The following is a 25,641-nucleotide window of genomic DNA, read 5'->3' as shown; positions in this document are numbered from 1 at the left end:
CTCTCTGTTGGCCACAACCCATTGTGTCAGTGAGGCTGATGAAAAGCTCGTTTTATCGACGCAAAGGCCTCGATGAGACGCAAGAACACCGTTTCATTTGTGAGAAAACACAGCCATTTGAAAAATGCAAAGCAGGTATCATAAAAAAAATGATTTCTTCAAAGCATTGCAACAAAGTTTAATATAATTGTATAGTATCACTGCATAAAGACACAATCAAAAGACTGGACATGTTTTAATATACCATCCAGATATTGAGTACGTTAGAGAGTCTGTTTTTCACATTTTCAAGCACAGAAAGATTTAATAGACAAATGGTAAATGATTTGATTTAAATGGAACGGCTGAAGTAATACAGGAAACAAGTTTGAAAAGTCACACCAGGACCACGTTACTAAAACACATGAAGCACTGAAAATCTGTACAAACATTATCATTCAAGTGAATAAACAAATAAAAACTTCAAAAATGTATTTTGCATGTCCGCGCTCAAGGACACGTTCAGTGTGTTTGCTTTCACATGCTCTTCTTGACGGCGCGTTAAAAAAGAAATGTTTTTTTTTCCTTTTTTAGCACTAAACTTTTTGTAGGAACAGCTCGCACATCTAAACAAATTCTACCATGCAGGTGCGTCAGACGATAACATTAACTACTAGCACTAAAAACTGAAATGATGTCTAGAAAGTTGTATTTGCAAAATTAAAGGCAACACTTTAGAATACAGCCAGCAAATTGCAGTGTACATTTTTTTTCATACGGGGTATCAAAGCCCAAATAGTAAATACTACCTTGTGTTTACACTTCATCATCTGTTCTAACTTTGCAATGAACATATTGTATTTTGATTTCAGATTCAGTATTTATTGGCTGTGATAGATGGTACAGTGTAAATATTCCAGAAAAAATAATGCTACAAATTACCCAATGATTATTTTGTAATTGACTTAAAAAATAGGTTACAAGAAACTGCTTTATGTTACAACCCGCATACCCCAGACTTAAAGGTGCATTTTCAAGGCCTCTATCTGATGGTAGGACTGTCACTATAAAGTAATGGCCATTACATCAGCACAAATTCCTCATTTATGTTTTTTTTTCTTTCTTTAGTTTCTTGAAGTTTATTTTATGCACCGATTTACAGTGGAAATACCTTTATTTAGCCTATGTGAAGAAGAAAAACACAGATGACAATTCAAAATATATCAAAAATATAATGGAAAATATGTTGTTGTGGGTCATTGGGCATTTTAAAGTGGGTATATGGAAATCCTGGAGCTTTCTTAGTGGGTATAATGCGTATACCTGCGTATCACATACACTACACCACTGTATGGTGTGATATGACAGGACATAAAAAAACTACTGTAGGTTCCTCTCTAACATCCATTTTGGTTGTCAGATGGTTCCTACATTGGATCCCAAAACGACATGACTGTTCCCCACTACTTTATTATCATTTTAAAAACACAAATATATCTCTTTAATAGCTAAAGCTACAGAGGTAGCAAGACAAGATTTTCGCCAATGTTTTGTTCCCCAACAACAACAGGAGGAAGCACTCCCATAATTATATTTTTATATGGTAATTTTCTTTTAAAATATATTGTGATTTTAAAATAAAGGATACCATAACTAATTTGATTTTGTTTGTATTCCTGCCTTGCTACCCAGTGATAATTCCCTCTCAAACAGTACAAAAAGTATCCCCTTATTCTCTGACCACTAGTTTTCCTCCTCTATACTTACATGTTTGTGTTGCAGGAAGTATTATATACCAAATAATTACACCATAATGTATTCTAAAGTGTTCTGCTGAAAAAACTATTATTTTGTTCATGTGCTTTTTATATGGCTATTTAGTAGGAAACTCTGTGTGTTCTTAGTGATACAGATGTGCAATCTGTATCATCTGCAGAAATTCCATTAACTCACATTGCCTGTTGTGTCCACCATTATCTCACCAACAAATAGCCATGTTCATCACAACACCTAGATTAGATTTCCATGCACATGTCCCATTTAAAAAAAAATCCCCAGTCCTGTATAGGAATAAATGAGCATCACCGCCTATACAGTCAGTGATTTAGTCCATCGACTGCACCTCCTCTGCTCTCTGGCAATAATCCTTTCACATGTCAGATCCTCGCTGACAGGGAGGATGAGAGACTGCTGATTACACTGATTAGTTCCTCCTCTCGGGACTGAAGTTGGTGTAGATGAGTCATGTCAGCTGTGGGCTAACCTCACGCTGAAAATGCCCCCAAAAAAACTGATATCATCTTGGAATCTTTTTTTCAGGCAAAAGTGAATAAAGGATGTGACACATTCCTTCAAGTCCACGACTTCCAAAGATGTACTTAAAATACTGTGCGATACTGCAGGTCTGAGGTAAAGGTCCCGTATTGTTTAGTTTTAATGATCTTATTATACTGAGGTAAAGCTGCTGTGTGGAGGCTTGGCACATCACAAATAGCATACAACATCCGAATTCTTCACCTCCACAGGATCTCCTGTTAGATTGTTTTATGTTTAGAAAGATGGCTACTAGAAAGGGTCCAAAAAATGGTGCATTAAGCTTTTTATATGTCCAACAGCCTGGCTCAGTCACACAGCATGACACAATCTGAAAACTGTCAACATAACATAACAGCCAAATAAAGAGTGAGGCTTTTACAGGCATATGTGAATATCAGCTTCAGTGTCTATAATATTTACAACCACATTTAAAATACAGGCATAGTAAGTGCAATGACAATGGTCGTGGTTTTTATTCTTATGTACAGTGGTGACCTTTTGTCAGCAGTGTTAGGCAGGTTACCTGCAAAATGTAATCAATTACTCTTTACATTCCTTCTGTTGCTTAGCTCCGACATAGCTTTTAAAAACTACACACACACACACACACACACACACACACACACACACACAAATGTTGCATCTTATGTATTTAACATGTGTAGAAATTGGAAAGCACATTGTTGCAGTTTAAAGGTGGAGTCAGCGAGTCTGGACAACAATGGAAGGGGGGGGGGGGGTGTAGCCGGAATAGTGTTGTGTGGCTGTGTTCCAGCCACTTTGTTTGTTTCCCAATTACAGAGCCAGCTGTGCCTGAGCCATAGACTGTATAAAATATGGATACAGTCTCCGTGATGTCACATGTCATGTCTAAAGAGCCAAAATCTCAAAGTGGGCAGCTCCCGGTTGCTCTGGCCGGGGCCATCTTGGCACTGCCTGATGCCGCCTAACTCCCGGCTAATCCAAAAGTGGGCAAAGAGGTGGAGCGTGGATGGAGCATGGTTGGGTCGAGTGAAGCCTACAGTCTATGTTCACCACCTGTGACTGCTGCCACCTGTCACTCAAAGCGACCGTGGCCCTAATTATACAAAACGTTAAGCCTGAATGTAATTTAAACGGGTGAGTAATATAATATTTTACCCCCGTACAGTTGTCATGAAGGGGAAACTTAACTATTGTGTCCAAAGGGTACCTGGCTGTAAACATGTTTAATTCTGCTGTAAAGTTGGACATTTGACTAGGAGTCACATTTCTTCTCTTTTCATAGTTGCCAGCTGCCTGGAGCCTCTGCATGAAGCTAACCAAGCTAATATGTCCCGCACCAGTTTCTTTACTGAACGCACATTCCACCATCTAGTTCCTGATAAGACAGAAAACAAGCTGACCCTCTAGCGTCAAAGTAACAGAACATTACTGGGATTAGTAAGTGTAATGTGTTTACTGAATTTGAAATGATAAGCCCTTCCTTCGTTTTTGAAAAAAAAAAAAAAAAATCACAATTCTGTAAAATGTTCTTCAGACAGAAAAGACACATTCAGACAGTATAGTAATGCAATACTAATCTTGACAAAAGTCTTCCAATTGAGATTTTGAATCCGTTTGAAGTCTGAAAGTACAATGACCTCATGTTTTTTTATGTATTGGCTTGCAAATATACCGTGATGTGACGTGTAAAATAGTGTCTACAAATCAAAACAAGTTTTACTTTAGAGAGAGGGTAATTTTCCTGAGTTCCAGACCCCACAGGTTTGTGTTATGAAAGAAGGGAACAGAGACTGATCAAAGAGGGACTAAGCATTCCCTGCAGCCACAGGGGCTTTATCTTCTCTAGTTGAGGTATAATGAACAGCGCTTATGTGGAACAGCACAGCTGTAGCAAAACCCAAGTAACCATACTTACAGTATGTACATCAAGAAAACCTCTCATGTCTGATGGCTCTGTCACTGTGACTTTACATTGAGTCTCAGTGTGACAGTCTCCATAGTTCATGTCACCATCCACACCCGGCCAGTCAGACGTTGGTGCAGTTGGTGGAGGGCGGAGTGTCCGCTTTAATGCGGATCTCCTTGACGTCATTGAGCGGGGAGTCACCGGTACCGATCTTGCATTTGAACACCTGCTTGTAAGCCTTCCTGAAGTTCTCCGACAGGAAGGCGTAGATGACCGGGTTGACAGACGAGTTGCTGTAAGCCAGGCAGTGGGCGGCCACCCGTAACACGAAGGAGGCCTGGTTCAGCGGGAAGGTCCCAAACTCCACCCACATGTGAACCACGTGATGAGGGAGCCAAGAAATGCAGAACACCACCACCACTACCAGCACCGTCTGAGCAGTCTGGGAGCCACACATGGGGGACAGAGAACAGAGAGAAGTAAGAAATAGATTTAGTCAGTGCAGTGGCAGTTCTAGGGGTGGGGGGGAGGGGGCGTAAGGGTGGCTAGTGCCCCCGTAATATTAGGCCTTGACCCCCCTCTGGCCCCCCTAACTGTGACAAATGTGTTCATACATTTTTGAGAATTTGTTCTCAATGGGTTTACCTGGATAAATAAAGGTTAAATTAAAAAACAAAATGGTGGCCCCGGCTTGGCCCCTCCATTTGAAATGCTTTCGAACCGCCCTTGAATCAGTGCCCTCAGAGACAACAGTGACAACATTAATGCTGTTCTCAGGTTTAAGTCTTATGCAGGATAAAAGAATAAAGTATGGTTTTGAGATGTTAGTGCCTTGGATAACTTTCTTTTGTTATTATTCTGCTGCTGCCCTATTAGTCTTTATTCTTGTTCTACAGTATTTTGTGCTATGATACACCAAACCTTGCAATATGTCATCTGCGGCCTACAAATTTACCTTGCTACACCTGTAGTTAATGATTTCATTTTTTTGTTACTTTCATTAAATGATTCTGTGATAACTATGTTTTGATACAGAGTGAACTTCCTGGGAAATGTGAGACTGTTACACGATTGTTTACGTACAGCAAAATCCGGAAATTAACCTGTTTAAAGTACACAGGTTGTTGTTGTTTTTAACAAAAATGGTATATTATCATTGTATTCATGGCTAAAGTGTAAGCAAAAGTTGCCTATTTGTAAATCCTACAGACACAGAGCAACATTAGCATTCATTTGGAGTCGTGTTTCTTGCAATCTGGAGAATGTAGCCTATAGGTCCAATATTCTCTCTCCTTTTAGCTCTGTTTACCAACTCTTGAGAACATAAATCTGGCTCTTTAGCCAATAAATGATCCACCATCTTCTCCAGCTAGTGACTAACCTTGTCCATCTGCCATGTGATGCTGGGCAGGTATTTGGTTTGAGTTTGTTCACCATAAACAGCTGCCTGCTGCGGCTGGAAACAAGGTTGAGAATAACACAGTTGTGGCCCGAAAACCAAAACAATGGGGGAAAAGATCGAAAATGCTCAATGACTTGGTAATATTTACCTCCACCAAGGAGGTTATGTTTTCGGCTTGGTTTATCTCTCTGTATGTTTGTTTGTCAGCAGGATTACAGAAAAACTGCTGGCCTGATTTTTTGAGATATATATATTTTTTTTTTTTAAACAACATGAACATTAACAGGATTGATCCATCTCTATAACAAATAATCTTAGGCTGGCCTGATTTTTTAGAAACTTAGTGGAAGGGTCATGGGCCATGGAAGAACCCATTAAATGAAATTACATTTTTGGAGTCGATCCAAATCACGGGGTGGATACACAAATTATTTTTTCACTTCCGTTATCGTTATCCAACATTTATTGTTTGTTTCAGTCTCATGCTCAGCCGGCAGCTGTTTTCAGTGAAAACGTTCTGATAAATCCGCTGTGCTATACCTGCTTATCACCAAATGTCAAAGTTATATTAGGGACTAGCTAGATAGTGAACTTGGTGGAGCATCAATAGAGCCATATATTTCCCTCAGAAGTTGATGGGAGACCAAAACAGAGCTGAAAGTAGAGTAAATATTGGGCTTAAATGCATCAGGTGGCCAGAAACATGACTCCAAATGTCTCCCAAATACATGTCAATGTTGCTCTGTGTCTGCTGGATGTGTCAACAGGTGACTGTTGCTAACATTCAACGTTCACATTAACAACTTCATAAGATGATGATTTATCAGTGTTGTTTGTTGCGTTGCCCCTAAGTGGCCAAAAAAAGGATTACATTAATTAAGAAAATGAGTACAGTACAATGCAGTAAAATGAAAACAGACGAAAGTCATTATGGCAAAAAGCTTTCTAAACTTTCCAACTCAGACTAAAATAAAATACCTGTTGTACAGCTGTAGCGTAAAACGCTCCACTGACAAGCAGTTGTTACAGTCGAGTGCAGCATTGATCAGTTTTATAATAAACCTTATTGATCATGTCAAATAACTGTCGCTGAGTGGACCATGTGCAGTTTGAAATGAAAGGTCAATATTGGCCATAGATGTCAGCCCGATCATTATACAATACGTACACACGCAAGCACACACACACACACACACACACACATACACATAGATACAGTGGTTCCCACAGAGCAGCATATTAATAACCAGGCTTTGTTTGGATAGCCTCCATAACACATTCATATCTTCACCTCAACCCCCTGAGAGCCATCAGTTATTGTAGGCTAATCTAAACAGCAGCATCACCACAGGAAGACACAAATAATAAAAGTCATACCGTCCTGTTTATTTATTTTTCTGTGGCTGTGGTTTTGTTTTACATATGAAATGTTTAATTCTAGTTAGACACTTCATGGGTTATTTTTTATTTTATTTTCCATGCAGCATATTCTGCTGAAATAGAGACCTGTGTGCAATGGTGCAATGCCAACAATCTCATTCAACCATTTCACAAACTGAGGAAAGGGTCGTAACATGGGTCATCAGGGTATCATTTAATCGTGATTAATCGCATTAATGTCATAGTTAACTCGCAATTAACCGCACATTTTTCTCTATTCAAAATGTCCCTTGATTTCTTTTTGTCCCATTATTTTTTCTCATTTTAATGCTCTTATCAACATGATACGATACTTTTAAAACGGTGCCTGAACCGAAAGATACACATGCACAAAATGGCAAAAACAACCACTGGATGGGAAAAGGGTATTTTACAATAACTTAGAATGCACCATGAGGCTGGTGAGGCGAGGCTGAGTCTGTGTTGTTTTTCAGACAACGACAGCTACAGTCTGGTGTTAGAATCCTCTATATCCATCCATCCATCCATCCATCTTCTTCCGCTTATCCGGTAATGGGTCGCGGGGGTAGCAGCTCCAGCAGGGGACCCCAAACTTCCCTTTCCCGAGCCACATTAACCAGCTCCGACTGGCGGATCCCGAGGCGTTCCCAGGCCAGGTTGGAGATATAATCCCTCCACCTAGTCCTGGGTCTTCCCCGAGGCCTCCTTCCAGCTGGACGTGCCTGGAAAACCTCCCTAGGGAGGCGCCCAGGGGGCATCCTTACCAGATGCCCGAACCACCTCAACTGGCTCCTTTCGACGCGAAGGAGCAGCGGCTCTACTCCGAGCTCCTCACGGATGACTGAGCTTCTCACCCTATCTCTAAGGGAGACGCCAGCCACCCTCCTGAGGAAACCCATTTCGGCCGCTTGTACCCTGGATCTCGTTCTTTCGGTCATGACCCAGCCTTCATGACCATAGGTGAGGGTAGGAACGAAAACTGACCGGTAGATTGAGAGCTTTGCCTTCTGGCTCAGCTCTCTTTTCGTCACAACGGTGCGATAAATTGAGTGTAATACCGCACCCGCTGCGCCGATTCTCCGACCAATCTCCCGCTCCATTGTTCCCTCACTCGCGAACAAGACTCCAAGGTACTTGAACTCCTTCACTTGGGGTAAAGACTCATTCCCTACCTGGAGAAGGCACTCCATCGGTTTCCTGCTGAGAACCATGGCCTCAGATTTAGAGGTGCTGATCCTCATCCCAGCCGCTTCACACTCGGCTGCGAACCGATCCAGTGAGTGCTGAAGGTCACAGGCCGACGATGCCATCAGGACCACTTCATCTGCAAAAAGCAGCGATGAGATCCCCAGCTCACCAAACTGCAACCCCTCTCCACCCCGACTACGCCTCGATATCCTGTCCATAAATACTACAAACAGGATTGGTGACAAAGCGCAGCCCTGGCGGAGGCCAACTCTCACCTGAAACGAGTCCGACTTACTGCCGAGAACCCGGACACAGCTCTCGCTTTGGTCGTACAGAGATTGGATGGCCCTGAGAAGGGACCCCCTCACCCCATACTCCCGCAGCACCTCCCACAGTGTCTCCCGGGGGACCCAGTCATACGCCTTCTCCAGATCCACAAAGCACATGTAGACCGGTTGGGCATACTCCCAGGCTCCCTCCAGGATCCTTGCGAGAGTAAAGATCTGGTCCGTTGTTCCACGACCAGGACGGAATCCGCATTGTTCCTCTTCAACCTGAGGTTCGACTATCGACCGAACCCTCCTTTCCAGCACCTTGGAGTAGACTTTACCGGGGAGGCTGAGAAGTGTGATACCCCTGTAATTGGCACACACCCTCTGGTCCCCCTTTTTGAAAAGGGGAACCACCACCCCGGTCTGCCACTCCTTAGGCACCGTCCCCGACTTCCACGCAATGTTGAAGAGGCGTGTCAACCAAGACAACCCCTCCACACCCAGAGCTTTAAGCATTTCTGGACGGATCTCATCAATCCCTGGGGCTTTGCCACTGTGGAGTTGTTTAACTACCTCAGCAACTTCCACCAGGGAAATTGACGACAATCCCCCATCATCCTCCAGCTCTGCCTCTACCATAGAGGGCGTATTAGTCGGATTTAGGAGTTCCTCAAAGTGCTCCTTCCACCGCCCTATTACCTCCTCAGTTGAGGTCAGCAGCGTCCCATCCTTACTGTACACAGCTTGGATGGTTCCCCGCTTCCCCCTCCTGAGGTGGCGAACGGTTTTCCAGAAGCACCTTGGTGCCGACCGAAAGTCCTTCTCCATGTCTTCTCCGAACTTCTCCCACACCCGCTGCTTTGCCTCTTTCACGGCAGAGGCTGCAGCCCTTCGGGCCCTTCGGTACCTTGCAACTGCCTCCGGAGTCCCCTGGGATAACATATCCCAGAAAGACTCCTTCTTCAGTCGGACGGCTTCCCTGACCACCGGTGTCCACCACGGTGTTCGTGGGTTGCCGCCCCTTGAGGCACCTAAGACCCTAAGACCACAGCTCCCCGCCGCAGCTTCAGCAATGGAAACTTTGAACATTGTCCACTCGGGTTCAATGCCCCCAGCCTCCACAGGGATGCACGAAAAGCTCCGCCGGAGGTGTGAGTTGAAAGTCTGTCGGACAGGGGCCTCCTCCAGACGTTCCCAGTTCACCCGCACTACCCGTTTGGGTTTACCAGGTCTGTCCAGAGTCTTCCCCCACCCTCTGACCCAACTCACCACCAGATGGTGATCAGTTGACAGCTCTGCCCCTCTCTTCACCCGAGTGTCCAAAACATACGGCCTCAGATCAGATGAAACGATTATAAAATCGATCATTGACCTTTGGCCTAGGGTACTCTGGTACCAAGTACACTTATGAGCATCCCTATGTTCGAACATGGTGTTCGTTATAGACAATCCATGACTAGCACAGAAGTCCAACAACAAACAACCACTCTGGTTTAGATCAGGGAGGCCGTTCCTCCCAATCACGCCTCACCATGTGTCTCCATCATTGCCCACGTGCGCGTTGAAGTCCCCCAGCAGAACTATGGAGTCCCCTACTGGAATCCTCTATAGTGAAATACAATCACACTTTACACCGTTTAGCTGTCAGCATTTTAACCATGTTTACTCCAACCATGTTTACTCCACTACACTTAGCTGCTAACAGTGTCCCGTGCGGCGATGTTTCTGTTGCCTCTAACGTCCGTTTTCGGAGCATCAGAGAGAAGCGCAGGCATTTAAGTGGTACCTAAATAAGGCACCGAAATCTGCGTTGCTATTCAGTCCGGTTGTTAAGGCACCGGTGCCGTATTAGCACCCCCCCCCCCCCCCCCCAAGTAAAAACTCTTCGGATCTACACAATTCACATGGATGACATTTTCTCATTTAAAACGGTGAGCCCAAACAAGTGTGTCTGTTGTTTTGTTTCCGGTCTAGCTAGATCTGGTGTGGTGTTGTAGTTTTTCTAACGTTACTAGTTGTTGCAACAATGTGAAAAAAAACTACAAAGTTTGCTAGGCCAAAAAGAACGTTAATCTCGCGATTAAAAAAATTGATGCCGTTAAAATGGATTTGTGTTAACACCATTAATAACGCGCTAGTCATAAATGATTAACCAGTCCATCGGCTATGCTCCTATAGGCACCTTGGTGTTCATATGGACAACATATGGGCTGGAAGGCCCGTGTTGAAAGTGTGTGTTATCATTTAGAGCAGACACGGTGAATCAGAGGGTTTATGTTGTATAAGGCTAAATTACAGAGCATATTAATATGTCAGTAAGGCAATATCTAAAAACATCTCATTTAAAGCTTGCTTGTCAGGTGACTGTCATGAAGGTTGTGGAGAGGAATAGAAACCAGTCTCTCCAGGCAAGCACAGAGAATATGGTCTGATCCATCTTTATTCTGCATGCCAAGCATGAGCTCTTATCCTCTGGCAGAAGATATAGGGTACCCCAAAGTAAACTTAATATTTCTAAACTAGAGGCCTAATTTGGACCTACCTCAATTAAAACTTTTTACACTTTAAAAAAAATGGTGTTATGTGTGAAGCATTTGAACTCAAGGCAAATATCCCTCTGGGGACAATAAAGTATCGCCTGCAAAGTGGTCTCCACGATATGTACAAATTAAAACGTTGTCGTAGGACTATAGCAAACACATCGTTGGAAAGGTCTCAACCTCAACAGTAACATGCCAGTCTGAAGAGGATACATTACTTCTGCTTTGAAATATTGACCTCTGAACCGTGAATCCAGTACATGATTGATTTTTAAAATCTGATGACACCAGTGTGTTCCCCATCCCAAAAAATCCCAGGGTGTATCCAAAATTCTGCACAGCCAACTTCTACTTATGAGAAATATACCAATATATTTTAAAACTGCAACTCCCACTAGAGACGCACCCCAGAACCTGTTACAAAGCTAGTGTACGGCTCCTGTTTTTCTGCTGTCTGCCGTGTACGGGCTTCATTCCATTTCAGATTGCCACCGCCTGCCGACCGACCAAGCAAACAGTACATGAGACAAATACATGAAACGGCTTTTTATTTATTGTTTAAATCCTCAAATACAACGTTAGAGAAAAGCGCTTTTCTACAACTACTCAAAGCGCTTTTACAAAGTACAGGAACCATTCACTATTCACACACATTCACTGTGGCTGAGGCTGCCGTACATGGCACGGCATCAGGAGCAATTCGGGGTTCAGTGTCTTGCCCAAGGACACTTCGACATAGCACTGCAGGGTCAGGGATCAAACCACCAACCTTCCAATTGGTAGGCGACTGCTCTACCACCTGAGCCACAGCCGCCCCCATCCATGTGGGATGGGCCACTTAGTGGCATGACACGTAAATATCATATCATATAATGCCTTTCAGCCTCTCTTCTCAAGCCACACTGTCTATTGTCTACTGTTTTTTATGCACAAATGCAAAGACAAGTGGATGACAATGCACTTAATGCCATCTTCAGACAGATTTAAGTTTTCAGTTTAATTCCAGACGATCATTTTACATGGTTTTGTAGTCCTGTGCTAACAAACACTAGCTTTTCCAACAGACCATCATCACCAGCCCTTTACCTAATATCAAGGTTGTACGTTGGGTAATTTAGCAGTATTGGCTTACTATACAGCTAACACACTAAGGAACAATATTTAAACACAAACAACAATTATCATGATGCTAGTAAGGTGCTGTACATGAAAATCAGAACAAACATCAGTCTGGGATTGCCTCCACATAGCTCTCACCCGATTGACTTTCAGAGTCTGGGCCAGAAATGGCGGCACACGGCTTTCAACTCTGACGTGACAAGCATGATGGAGATGGCTGAGCTGCAGTGGTGGAATGTAACTACAGTAGTACATTCACTCAAGTACTGTATTTAAGTACTGTACTGTAGAGGTACTTGTACTTTACTTGAGTCTTTTCTTTTTATGCTACTTTCTACTTCTACTCCGCTACATTTCAGAGAGAAATATTGTACTTTTTACTCCACCACATTCATCTGACAGCTATAATTACTAGTTACTTTACAAATTAAGCTGTTTGCACACAAAACACATGTATTTTATAAAACACAATGTTTTATTATAGATTAAACTACCCAACAATATATATCCTACAAGTTCAGCTGAAATAATTAAACGATTAAACACTTTGTTGAGTGACAGAACTGTTTTGATCGTTTCCAGTTTCTAAAATGTGAGGATTTTTCTGCATTGAGTACTTTAAGTACATTTTCCTGATGATACTTACATACTTTTACTTAAGTAACATTTTCAATGCAGGACTTTTAATGCATTGGGGGACATGACCACAAAAGAAGGGAGAAACAGGGAGGGCCAACCGTTTCAAAGGAAGGGACTCACATGCACTTATCATGCACACTTAGCTGGACTAGTCTAGATCCACGACGTTCCACTTCCGGGATTGCTCCGGTGCTGCCCGAAATGCCGCCGGATGTCCGTTATTTCGGCCTGATGTCTGTTACCTTCCGCTTTCTTTGTGTTGGCGTTCTAAACTCCGGTGGATTTATGAGGACTATGGTTAACTTCTCAGATCTCTGCAGGGTAAATCCATACAGCTAGCTAGACTATCTGTCCAATCTGAGTTTTCTGTTGCACGACTAAAACAACTTTTGAACATATACACGTTCCACCAAAACAAGTTCCTTCCAGAGGCTATTTTGCAGCGTTTCCGTCGCTCCGCCCGGCGCTTATCGCCGCCCAAGACGATTGTGATTGGTTTAAAGAAATGGCAATAAACCAGAGCAAGTTTTTCTCTCATCCCGGAATGCTGAGTGGACAAGCCAGACCCTCCTCTGCAGCGCTGTGGAGGAAGGTCTGGCAATGCGAGACTAGACCAGACTAACTATCAAATCAAAGAACAGAGAAGCTCAGTTCACAACGCAGAGGGAGTGAGACTTTATTATCTGCTTAGAACACCATCACTCCACTATATCTTTACATAGCAAATATTTGTTTGGTGCTATATTAATGTTCTGTATGCTGTCTACAGCACCTTTAAAATCCTATGTGAAAACTCTAGGAATGTTTTCAAATCTGGTTTTAAACAGGTATTAGAGGGAGGAAAACTGCTAACCAAAATTATGCACTTCACTTTGAGGACCCTTCTTATTGGCTCACTGGCATGGGGGTCCCCAGTAGAGCCTGGATCGGGCCGAATTTTTCCGTCCGAACCCGGCCCGAGCCCGACAGAGCCGTGACCAAACCCGGCCCGAACCCGACAGGCATTATGATATTTATGTCCGAGCCCGACCTGAGCCCGACACAGTTAAAATCTCTTCTTTTTTTCTCATTCTAATGACACATGTACGTTTGTTTGTGTGGAAATTCCACTTTTATTAAGCAACTGGAAGGCATTCGGAAATGTCAACAGATGAGCGCATCAGCGCACACGGGGAAACAAGCGCACGTTAATAAGCTGTTTAATTTAAAATGTTCAATGTGTTAACCTTTCCTGATTGCTTCGATTCCGACCGTGATCAGAAAACCAGGGGAGACTCGTTACCTCCAGGGCTGATGTTATATAATGTCGGGGTTAAAATCCCGTTTCTGGTGAGCAGATGAATGAACTTGGCTTTCACTCTGGGGTTTATCTCGGACACCGCCCACACTGTGTACAAAACTTAAACTTATTCCACCAACTCTGCTCCAGTCGCATCTACACGTCTGCTTCCTCTTTTCTCTATCTCTCTTCTGCCCACTTTACACACACACACTGAGCTCTCTTAAAGGATCCGCAGCACCATTTTACAACAAATGCCTTATCACGCTGATGTGACCGAGCCCGACCCGAACCCATCATTTCTAAATATCTGTCACTATAAGTATCTCTGTCACAGACAAGCTGTCTGCCCCTGTTTCAGTTTACGGATGTTGTTAAACAATTTCAAGACGACTTGGCCAAATATTCCATTTTCCTAATTGGTCCATAACCATCTGTGTGCTCCATCTGGAGCCCCGACAGGCTCATACTATTGAGGGAAAACTACAGCAATTACCAGGCATTAAACCTCTTGTTCTACACTGAAAATCCATTAAAAGATTATTATTTGCCAAGAAAAATGAACTAATGAACTCCAACACTCTGGTATTCCCAAGAACATTAACCAGTCATAAATTTGAAAAAAAAAAAAAAAAAAAAACATTTCAGATTTAAAAACCAGAGGGGGAAAGAGATTCATAGAAAACTAATTTGTCTTATGCACAAAGGACTTCCGGAAAGTTTTAGGAAGTTTTACTTCTTTGTGCGGGGGGAGATTTGGCTTTTGAGAATGTCTCGTTTGACTTTTGGAGGCTGATGGATTCCTACTGAGGGTGATAACAGGTTGCATTGGGAGTAACCTTGCAGCTGTCACTGACATTATATTTCACAGACCTTGTGAGGAGCTAAAGAGAGCTGAGTAAACCACACAAATTATTGATCAAAGACTTATTTGAACAAATTCTCCCTGCTTTCCACCAAGGACACCGTGTGGCCCGCTTGCAGTTAATTAATTTTTCATTCATTTGACCTTTTGTGAAAAGCACCCTTGACATATCCGCTAATACTAATATGACAGCACACAAAATGAGCTTCCAAACATGACACCAACTAACTTCATAGTTACTTGATAGCACTACTCTGATTCAGAACAACCACGATTTTCCTTTGAGACAACCTATTTAAAGCTTAAATAAATACTAGATGTGCTTTTTTTCCGCTTTCTTGCCGACAATTAGATGAAAGATCGATTTCACTCTCATATCGGTACAGTGAATATAAAGCTACAATCAGGAGATAGTTAGCATAGCTTAGCATCAAGACTGGAAGCAGTCCAAAGATTTACAAAATATTGCCACGGACAGCTTTTTGCCCCTGCATTTACGATGGTTCAACTTTTTTGACTTGCTGCCACGGGTCGCTGTATAATCATGGCAACCCTAGCAACTACATTGAGAGAAATGATAGAAGTGAAAAATTCAACAGAAAGTTTGCTCAGGCCGTTCAGACAACGGGCGGGGCTTGGTTTTCACTTGATTTGGTCACAAACTTTCTCATTTTACAGCTGAACAGTACACACATACACTTACATACAAGTAGCTAAGTAAAATGTATTCATAATACGCTTTTCACAGATGAAATCACAAAGTATTTTACCAGGACAAGAGAAACAAACAAGAGAACATAATACATATTAAAAAACAGGAGACAAAACGTTCAGGAGTTGTTTGCATTTCTTTAAACCAAACCCAATCATCTTGGGCGGCGCTAACTTCCGGACGGAGCAACGGTGGCTCTGCAAAATAGTCTCTGGAAGGAACTTGTTTTGGTGGAACATTTGCAAACCCCGCAAAAGAAAACGCCATTAAATGATTAAATGAAGTTAACTGTTCAGACAATTCAGAAACATGAGCTATATAATTTAGCTGGATACATGGTAAAACATAATTTGCTCTTTGTTACACGCTCCCCGCCCTGCTCTCTTTTTCCTCTGTTCATCTCAGGTGTTCCTGATTTCTGATTAAGAGTGGCCCCTGGATATAAGAGAGGCTGGGAGACAGAAATCTCTTTCTGAGACTGAAGCAGCTTATCCGTTGTTTTCTGTTGCCTTCTTTTGTGTTTCATTGCTTTGAGGATGGAGGTCTGGTAGTCTAGTTGTACACTAGTACACTGGTACCAGTGTATCACCGTGTGTGTATTTTGTCCTCAGCAAAACGTCCCAGTTAGAGAGTAAATGCCGTAAACGTGTTCTTTGTAAATCTTTACAATCATTCCCCAAATTAACCAAGCATTAACCAAGCAGGCCTGCCTTGTTGCACGATCCAAATTTTCTTCAAAACTTGCCATTTTAAGCGTGTAACGTTAGCTTGCTAGCTCAGAGGTTCCAGTTGCTGTTCCCGGATGCGACCGAAGTTTAACATAAACACAAAGAAAGCGGAAGGTGAGGGACATCCGGCGGAACTTCCGGTAGCGCCGTAACCCGCAAAATGAACCGTCGTTGATCCAGACTAGTCTTTATCTAAGTCCACAGAAACAGCGGATTGTAAGGGGGGAGGCAGAGCATTCTAAAGCTTAGATGCTACGAACTCAAAAGCTCAGTCACCATGGGTCTTAAGGTCCTGACACACCAACCAGACGGGCCGACCGTCGGCAGAAAAGCCAGTCGGACTGATCAGTCAGGTCCCCGAGGTCCAAAAAATGCCTCAGAACACACTGAGGCGACGCCGAATTCAGCGTACGCTCTGCGCGTGCGCGAAACGTAATACGTCTCCATAGCAGCAGGCGGCGCTGCTCTGTATTGTTTCCATTAACAGTCTGATTATTTACCAGAAAATGAAAACCAGCAGCTGATTGGACGAACGCGTCACATGGTTCTTTTTTCTCCGGAAATTCAAAGCCAGACTGTCATGGCGGCTTGTTCAGAATACGATCTCATATTGTACTAAAATAGTTCACCGAAACGTGTTTCTGAAAACATTTTAAGCGAGAAATAGGCCGTGCTGAATCTGTCTTCATTTCAGATTGACAAAGGTCAGTTTAAAGATTTTCGTCAGATTTTGAGCGGCTCATCCGCTCCCCATTTCCGGGCGAGTCCCGACTGCCCTGCCTCCGACTGAACATGTCGGGTCGGCCCAAATGAACGCCGACGGCTCCTCGGACGGCTGACGGCACGGGACACACCGAACAGACTCGAGTCACCGACCTCGCCAGACGGTCCAACAGCCGATTATCGGGCTGGTGTATCTTCTCTCTTAAGCTGGGTGCATGGAACAGACTCGATGGTGTTTTAAGCCCCCAACGTCTCCTTCCAGGCAGCGCTGCGACCATTAACTTCAAAGCACCTAACCATAACCCTAACCATAACCATTGCCTAATCGACTTCAAGGCAGCGCTGCGACCGTTGACTTCAAGGTACCTAATAAGGCATCGATACCCAATCCGAGCCTGACGGGTCCCGACGGGTCCCGACGGTTATTATGGTCGGGTTCGGGTCGGGCTCGGTCACATCAGCGTGATAAGGCATTTGTTGTAAAATGGTGCTGTGTCTTCTTTAAGAGAGCTCAGTGTGTGTGTAAAGTGGGGAATTTTAAATCAATTAGGCAACATTTTCCGTTCAATAATAGCGCTTTAAAGTCCCCAAAATGCAATTTAAACCGTCATGAGGGTCCAACTCAAGACCTCACGCCTGGGGACTAAGGCATGGATACCTGAGCCCGACGGGTCCCAACGGTACCCGACGGGCCGGGCCGGGTTCGGACAGATATTTAGAAATGATGGTCGGGTTCGGGTCGGGCTCGGTCACATCAGCGTGATAAGGCATTTGTTGTAAAATGGTGCTGGGGCTCCTTTAAGAGAGCTCAGTGTGCGTGTAAAGTGGGCAGAAGAGAGATAGAGAAAGAGGAAGCAGACGTGTAGATGCGACTGGAGCAGAGTTGGTGGAATAAGTTTAAGTTTTGTACACAGTGTGTGCGGTGTCCGAGATAAACCCCAGACTGAAAGCCAAGTTCATTCATCTGCTCACCAGAAACGGGATTTTAACCCCGACGTTATATAACGTTGGCCATGGAGGTAGTAATGAGTCTCCCCTGGTTTTCTGATCACGGTTGGAATTGAAGCAATCAGGAAAGGTTAACACATTGAACATTTTAAATTAAACAGCTTATTAACGTGCGCTTGTTGCCCCGTGTGCGCTGATGCGCTCATCTGTTGACATTTCCGAATGCCTTCCTATAGTTGCTTAATAAAAGCGGGCTTTCCACACAAACAAACGTACATGTGTCAGTATGAGAAAAAAAACGAGATTTTAACTGTGTCGGGCTCGGACATAAATATGTTAATGCCTGTTGGGCTCGGGCCGGGTTCGGTCACAGCTCTGTCGGACGCGGGCCGTGTTCGGACGGAAAAATTCGGCCTGATCAGACCTCTAGTACCTAACCCTAACCTTAACCCTAACCATAACCATAACCTTTGCCTAATCCTAGTGTCATCCAGGCAGCGCTGCCTGGAAGGAGACGTTGAGGGCTTAAAACACAGATAAACATGGAACAGACAGAAAATGTATCATATTAGACCTAAGAGAGCGAGTATGGGTGAAGTAGTTCGGCCACATATGCAGGAGCCTGACTGTGCAATGCTCTATAAGAGTGAGAATGTTGAACTGAATCCTATATGCGACATGGAGTCAGTGAAGAGACTTAAGAACAGAGACTGTCTATTAGTCTTCTTATTATCATTAAACATGTTCTATGACACACACTGAACAAACCAGAGACCACTGCCAAGGAAACACAGCATTTGGCACCATACGTGTATATTCATTGAAAAGTAAATCTGCATGTTGCAGCTTTCAGTGTCAAATAAATCACTGAAGTTGTTGATACCTTACTCAGATTTAATATGTGTGTGCATCAGTCACTTCTGACATTAGTTATAGTTTAACAGTAGCTAGCCTATCAAGGTAATTATAGAGGTGGGCTTTAAAGCACTGTTTGCCAACTGTTTGTCACAAAGCTGTCAGTGAACATTCCCTCTGTGTAGTCTGGATCAGTAGCCTGCTCTGCACAGTGAGCACTGTAAATCATCAGAATATGTGGCGTTCCTGTTTTAAGCCTCATGGCAATAAAGCATGTAGAGAGGTGCGTCTCAAGCACCTTCAGATAGACAGAGAGACAATCAAGCGGGCGACAGCAGATAACCGGCTCTCAGGGAAGCTTAATGACCTCCCCCAGGGAAAAGGAAGGCTAGATGGCGGTTTGATTGCACATCGCCTTGTGGCCGCTTTGCTGGAGTGTGCCAGTTAACAGTAAGAATTATAACATTAATATTCATCATTTTGGCCCTAAGGAACAACAGAGACGATGGAAATAGTTTCCTCTGACTGCCTGTTGAATCGGAGGAAATGTTAGAGCATATGGTGCAGACAGACTAGCTCCCTCGCTGATTAATGTGCGCAGGACTGTGGGTCTGTGTGGCTGTGATATATCTTCCTAAAAAGGCCAAGCACACTGACCCCTGCTTTGAATCGAACCATATGTCCACATAAGAACATGTGGCTGCTTAGTGAACCGTGAATTGCACAGATCCAGATGGATGGAGGGTTTTTCAGTAAAGGTACACCTTGGTGACATCTTTTGCCTCATAATCATCATCATTGGCAACATTATCATCATCACAATGATGGCGGTGGTCACTTGTATGTAAAAATGTATTACACAATGAATATTTTCAGTGATTTAAGTATGATTTGAATGAAGTAAATTATCTATTTTATATATATTTCCAAGTAAATAATATATTTTACAGTGTAAAAAACATCATTTAAATATGTAAATATCTGTCAAACATACAATAGGCCTATATGTCATATCCGTCTATACCTCAGATATAGAAGCCATTTGTTACATTAATAATTATGTATTTATTCCAGCACCTTTTACACTTTTGCATCACCCTATTGTATTACGGTTTACAATCCTCATAGAGCTGTTTGTTCACATGTGTATCTACATATGCGTATGCATATGTATGTGTATGCATGTGTATGTGTATATGCACTTTTTTATATTCATACTTATATCTGTACATAGTAGTCAAATGTTTGCCTTGTCCAGCTTTGTTGTCCTCGTTGTTAGCCGTACTTTCCATTTCTGTGTATGTACTTTGAGAGCAACAAAAAGCCAGAGTCAAATTCCTCTTCTGTGTTCACACTTACTTGGCCATTAAAGCTGATTCTGATTTTCACTAAATTTCTTTCACAGACTATGAACTTAAAAGTGTGCCATTCCACAGTCATATTGTTTATAATTTAAACTCCTGCACGTTGATGTAATTCTGCTGTAATTCAACAGGTAACAAATCACCCCATCTGTCCATCTGTTATCCAGTGTTTATTCAGTGTGTTACTGATTGCAGTTTGCTAACATATGGCTGTAATCCATGACACTCCCACCCCTCCAAAAAGACAGTTAATACATACCTTTTTCTTTGATGCCTCTGACTTTTTAGACATATTTCTTAGTTTTTTGTGCAAGTGATTTAAAACCTGTAAGCAAAGAAATAAAGGTAAGATATATTTGTTTGATAGTCTCCATAATTATTGAGTGTGAATAGCTTTCCTTACCTTTGCATAACAGAAGGAAATCAGCAGCAGAGGCAACACATAACCAAAAACAAACGTGCAAACGACATAGACTTTCTTCTGGTTTTGATCGGGCCACCATTCCCAGCAGAAGGTGTGATTCTCTCCTCGGTGGAAAAGGCTCTGGTAATACATGACGGGCGCAGCCATGGCCAGAGAGAGGATCCAAATCACCACTACCCCGATCAAAGCATGCTTTGCCACCCGGATGGAGGAGGACTTTCTGGAGTGCACGATGGCAATGTATCGGTCCACGGACATGGCAGACAGAGTGAAGATGCTCACCAGCATGGACACAGTGAAGAAATAGTGGATGAATTTGCAGATGAATGCGCCCAGGACCCACGTCGGCATCATGTAGATGGTGGACTGGAAAGGGATGCAGAAGAGCAGGTAGGACAGGTCTGCGATGCTCAGGTTGAGGATGAATATGTTAGTGGTGCTCCGTGGTTTCCCTGGTTTGCTCCGCGCCAGCACGGTGATCACCATGGAGTTGCCCAGCACGCCGAGCGTAAAGATGAGCCCGAAAACCAGCAGCGTGATGAAATTATCCGTGCCGATCCCGAATAAAAGTTTCTGGTCTTCTTCCTCCGATCTGCTGAGGTTCCATGGCTCGTCCCAGAGCCAAACAGACTCCGACAAATTCATGATTTATTCCCCCCCCCCCCTTTAGATGAACTTGAAAGGCTGCAAATAAAAAAGGACCTATGGGAGGTCTGTGCCTCGCTGCTGCTGCTGTTTCATGACAATTTTAAGAGCAAGCGTTTGTGGTCTCGTGCGTCTTCATGAGCGCTCCAGTAGACACTGCTTTCTTGTATCTTTATTTTTTGTAAATCCCTCGCTCTATTTTTTTTTCAGAACTCACATTAGTATTACGTGTAAACACAGCGATGTACTTCCCTGTAAAGCAAGTCTAGCCGCTGCGCGTCTTGGAGTCTTTCCTTGTGCGCACCTGATGCGTCTGCGCACCGTCCGCGCTCATCCACACTGTAGCCCGTCTTTGCCTGTGGACTTTTCCCACTCACATTATAGCGGGGGCTGGGCTGTGCCAATTCACGTCAGCACCCAGTGTACCACCTCCCAAGAAAAGCTGAGGGGGGAAAGGGAATATTTATCTGGATACGTGTTGTTTCTAAAAATCACTTATGTTCAATTTGGATGCCAGAGGCCAAAGTATTTTTCTTAGTCAGACCCAATTAGTATGGCTCAGGTGCAAATGCTTCTGTCATTATTTGCCTGTATTGTGGAAATTCTTATAAACCACTCAACAATCTTTTTCGGCAGTCTTGGTATGGTCTTGTGGTATGTGAGGTTTTATTCTCCTTTCATAAAGGGGAAATATGCTTTGTGAAAACGTCAAAAAGTCCCACGTCATTTCAGCAATTATGCATGAATGAAAAATGTATATAAAGCAAGAACATGTGGTGTATTTGTGATGTGAGTGGGGGTCAAGATGCCATGACAGCTGCAGTGTACAAACATGATAATGTACAGTAAAAGTGCTGCATAATCAGCAAAGGGATCAGACATGTCAGGATGTCACATAAAAAAGAAAATGTGGACTCTGAAGTAATATTTTGGATTTCTTATTGCTTCACAACTATGGTTGTGCATCTTTGGATTTTAACAATTCTGATTCCAATTCCGATTCTTCCTTTTCATTCCGGTTCTTATCGATTCTCGATTCCAATTCTTTGAGGGGTGTAGTTAAAACGGGTCACATGCTTATTTCACAGATAAGAGGGACATTTTATTTTGATTCAATGGTAATTTACAGTTTTTTCAGCACCACTTTAGAGCGCCGCTTACTCTGTGCTTCATGGCTGCAACATAACAAGCGCCTGGAAGTACGGTGGCCGCTACAGAAAGCCAGAACTTGCGCATGTTAAATTTGGAACCGATGATCGGATTCGAAACCAAATTTTCCAAACGATTCCAATAAAAAACGATTCCATTAGAATCCTAATTTTTGAAACGATTCCAAGTTGGAACAACTCCAAACAACTCAAAAGTGTGTATTGTAAATAGTTTATTGTATTTAAGCAGATCATTATGTGCTTTCCCAAACTGCAACATGGTTCCATAAAAGATCCATATAGACAAGTTAGACGACAAATATGGAATAACACGTTGGCTGATTTCTTATAAAGATTACAAAGAAAATCTGTAACATAAGATTAAAAAATGGAAAATTATTTTTTGGACCAAAGGGCATTCTGTCAAGATGAGCAGATTCCCCAGAAGACTAAAGGGTCATCTTTAAGTCCAAGTTGTTGGGTACACGTAGGGGTACAGATCAGATTATTGGCATATTATCAAAGATGTTTATCAATATTAATAAAGTTATCCAAAAATGATAATTTTCAAAAATAAAATTTCTTTTTCAAAAAAATTAAGTTTAAAAATTAAAATTTATGGATTATGTATAATTATTGTAATAACGCTGGTATCTAACAGGCCTCACACGGAGCACCATTAATGTTGGGTACACGTAGGGGTACAGATCAGATTATTGGCATATTATCAAAGATGTTTATCAATATTAATAAAGTTATGAATATGGTTATTAATAACTTTATCAAATCAACAAACAATCAAAACGGGGCACCACCCTGAAACTTCAGGGGCCAATATTGAACTGTGGAATAGTCTCATTTGTCAGTGGAAGGGTGAAATCCGAGCACTGACCTGTGTTTAACCAGCAATTAATACAATAAGTATACAAATAATCACAAACAACTGCTAATTAAAGTATAGTAGAATTTATTAACTTCAAAATTATCAATGGCCAATCAATAATCCTTTAATCAATTAAAACCAATATATGTTTCTTTTAAGTACAACAAAACAAAGCAAAAACAAAACAGCATGTTAAGAGACCCTCTGTGTGTGTGTGTGTGTGTGTGGGTGTGAGAGAGTGAGTGTGAAAGAGTAGGGGGTGACGAGGTGTAGTCTAGCCAAAGACTACAAAAATGGCTACTCTTGTGAGCTGCACAAAACTGTTTCAACCCAAGAGGGTGGTATTGATAGGCTAGGCCCAAGATTAGCCGTTAGCTCATTCAGGCTAAGCTATGTGCTACCAACAATAGGCTAGCTGCTAAGCTAACGTGTCTGCACACGTGTGGTTGACAAGAGGGAGACAGGAGCGCAGAACTGTGGAGCGGTGTGCGCTCTGCAGTTTAGGTGACTCGCTGTTTGGCCAGCTGTTCACCTTAGTGCGTGTGTGTAACTAGCTATGTGTTCATATATGTGTGTGTGAGAGAAAGGTTAGAGAAGTAGGAAAGAAAGATATATATATATATATATATATATATATATATATATATATATATATATATACTTGGATCTAACAGTACCTAAAACTCCTCAGCAGTGGGAGAAGCAGAAAGAAGCTAGCTACATATTCAACACAACATATCAACAATGCACCGTGATCAGAGTACATTCACAGAATAGATTTGACTCAGCGGTCACAATCCTAGATTAATACATTACACGCGCAGCAGTAGCACTGTATTAATCAGATCACATTAATGGTAACACAAAGTAGCAGCAATAGCAAATTACTCATTAATAAAACACACTATTTATCTCTGCCCAGACGTAAGCCTTCTTACTGTGTGTTCAGTCCGTTTGTTCCTGTCCATGGATTTCCACAGAAAGAAACGGGGGTCCGTGTCTGCTCGTCAGCAGATCAGAGGAAGCTTTCCTTCCAAAAAGAGCAGACGGAAGGGAGCTAGAGTCGACTTGAGAAGAAAAACGTTGTTTCCTTCTCCTGCAGATATGAAAACACTGGCGAGTGGTTTCAGAGGATCCACGGTGCTCCCAGCACCGAAATTAAATCCACTTTGTTTCAAAAATGGAAGTTTTAGCACAAACTTGTCGTGCTGACCTGTCGTCAACTGGAGTTGAGGTGGAAAGCTGAGATTTCTGTGTGTCATGTGTCATCATGGAGTTTTATAACTCAGGCCACCAGACCTGGCTCCCTGCTGGTTTTATGGTACCTCTGAACCAATGGGAGAGTCAAAGTGAAGCTGAAGGTGTCGAACCTTATCTGCAGGCCCCTCCCTGACGCCATTTTACTCTTCTTAGCTCCTTTCCTTTATTTAGGAGTTTGGAGCAAGGGATGTGGACTTTACCGTAGGCCAAGATCCTTTGTCTGAAAGACCACATGGTCTCTGGGTCTTTTGTCTTTGAGTCACATGTTGACTGAAAACCCTTTGCTTGAAAAAGATTATGTTTAACCTCCTCGATGGTCCCAACAAAGTTGTTGTTGACATTTTCCTGTGTGAACTATTGGCTCATTGTGATGGAAAACCCTCTGAGCTGTGGATCACCAAAAACACATTATTGAAATATTTATATTTATCTCCAAAATCACTGGTCCCTGCCGCTCCTACAACTCACTTAATCAATGGCATATGCAGCTATCTGATGTCGTCGATCAGTAGTGCTGGTGTATTATTAATTATTTTTACTATTCATTACTCTGCCATTTCTTTTTTGATGAATCTATTAATCTGTAACTGTAACCGTTAGAAAAGAGTGAAAAATACCCACCATAACTTCTCAGATGTCAATTTGACGTCTTGACATAATTTGTTTTGTCAGGTCCAAAAATCCAAAGACACACTTAAAACTGAGCAAATCCTCACAGCTGAGAGGCTGTAACCAGGTCCTGTGTGGCATTTTTGCTGGAAAAAGCCTTAAAGTGCTCATATTATGCCCAATTTCAGGTTCATAATTGTATTTAAGGGTTATATCAGAATATATTTATATTTATTTAATATACACCATATATTTGTTGTACTGGACATTGCTGCAGCTCCTCTTTTCACCCTGTGTGTTGAGCTCTCTGTTTTAGCTACAGAGTGAGGCAGCTCACTTCTATTCCATCTTTGTTGGGAGTCGCACATGCGCAGTAAGTACTACTAGCCAGTCAGTTCCAGAGTATAAGGGCGTGACACGGTAGCAGCTAGGTGAGGGGAAGCTGCAGATT

General features: G+C 42.6%; 1 protein-coding gene across 1 annotated transcript; it reads right to left on the bottom strand.

The window, feature by feature from the left end:
• Positions 1-1,982: 1,982 nt before the first annotated feature.
• On the bottom strand, positions 1,983-21,717 carry LOC116035309 (galanin receptor type 1). Its single transcript, XM_031278328.2, has 3 exons — positions 20,625-21,717; positions 20,481-20,546; positions 1,983-4,628 (listed from the first exon to the last, which is right to left on the bottom strand). The coding sequence occupies exons 1-3, from the start codon at positions 21,288-21,290 to the stop codon at positions 4,308-4,310; spliced, it is 1,053 nt and encodes a 350-aa protein (XP_031134188.1). The 5' UTR covers positions 21,291-21,717; the 3' UTR covers positions 1,983-4,307.
• Positions 21,718-25,641: the final 3,924 nt, after the last annotated feature.

The sequence above is a fragment of the Sander lucioperca genome, chromosome 10, assembly GCF_008315115.2.
Source record: "Sander lucioperca isolate FBNREF2018 chromosome 10, SLUC_FBN_1.2, whole genome shotgun sequence".
NCBI lineage: Eukaryota > Metazoa > Chordata > Actinopteri > Perciformes > Percidae > Sander > Sander lucioperca.
Note: the sequence above shows the minus strand (reverse complement) of the source record. Positions and strands in the feature narration are given on the sequence as shown.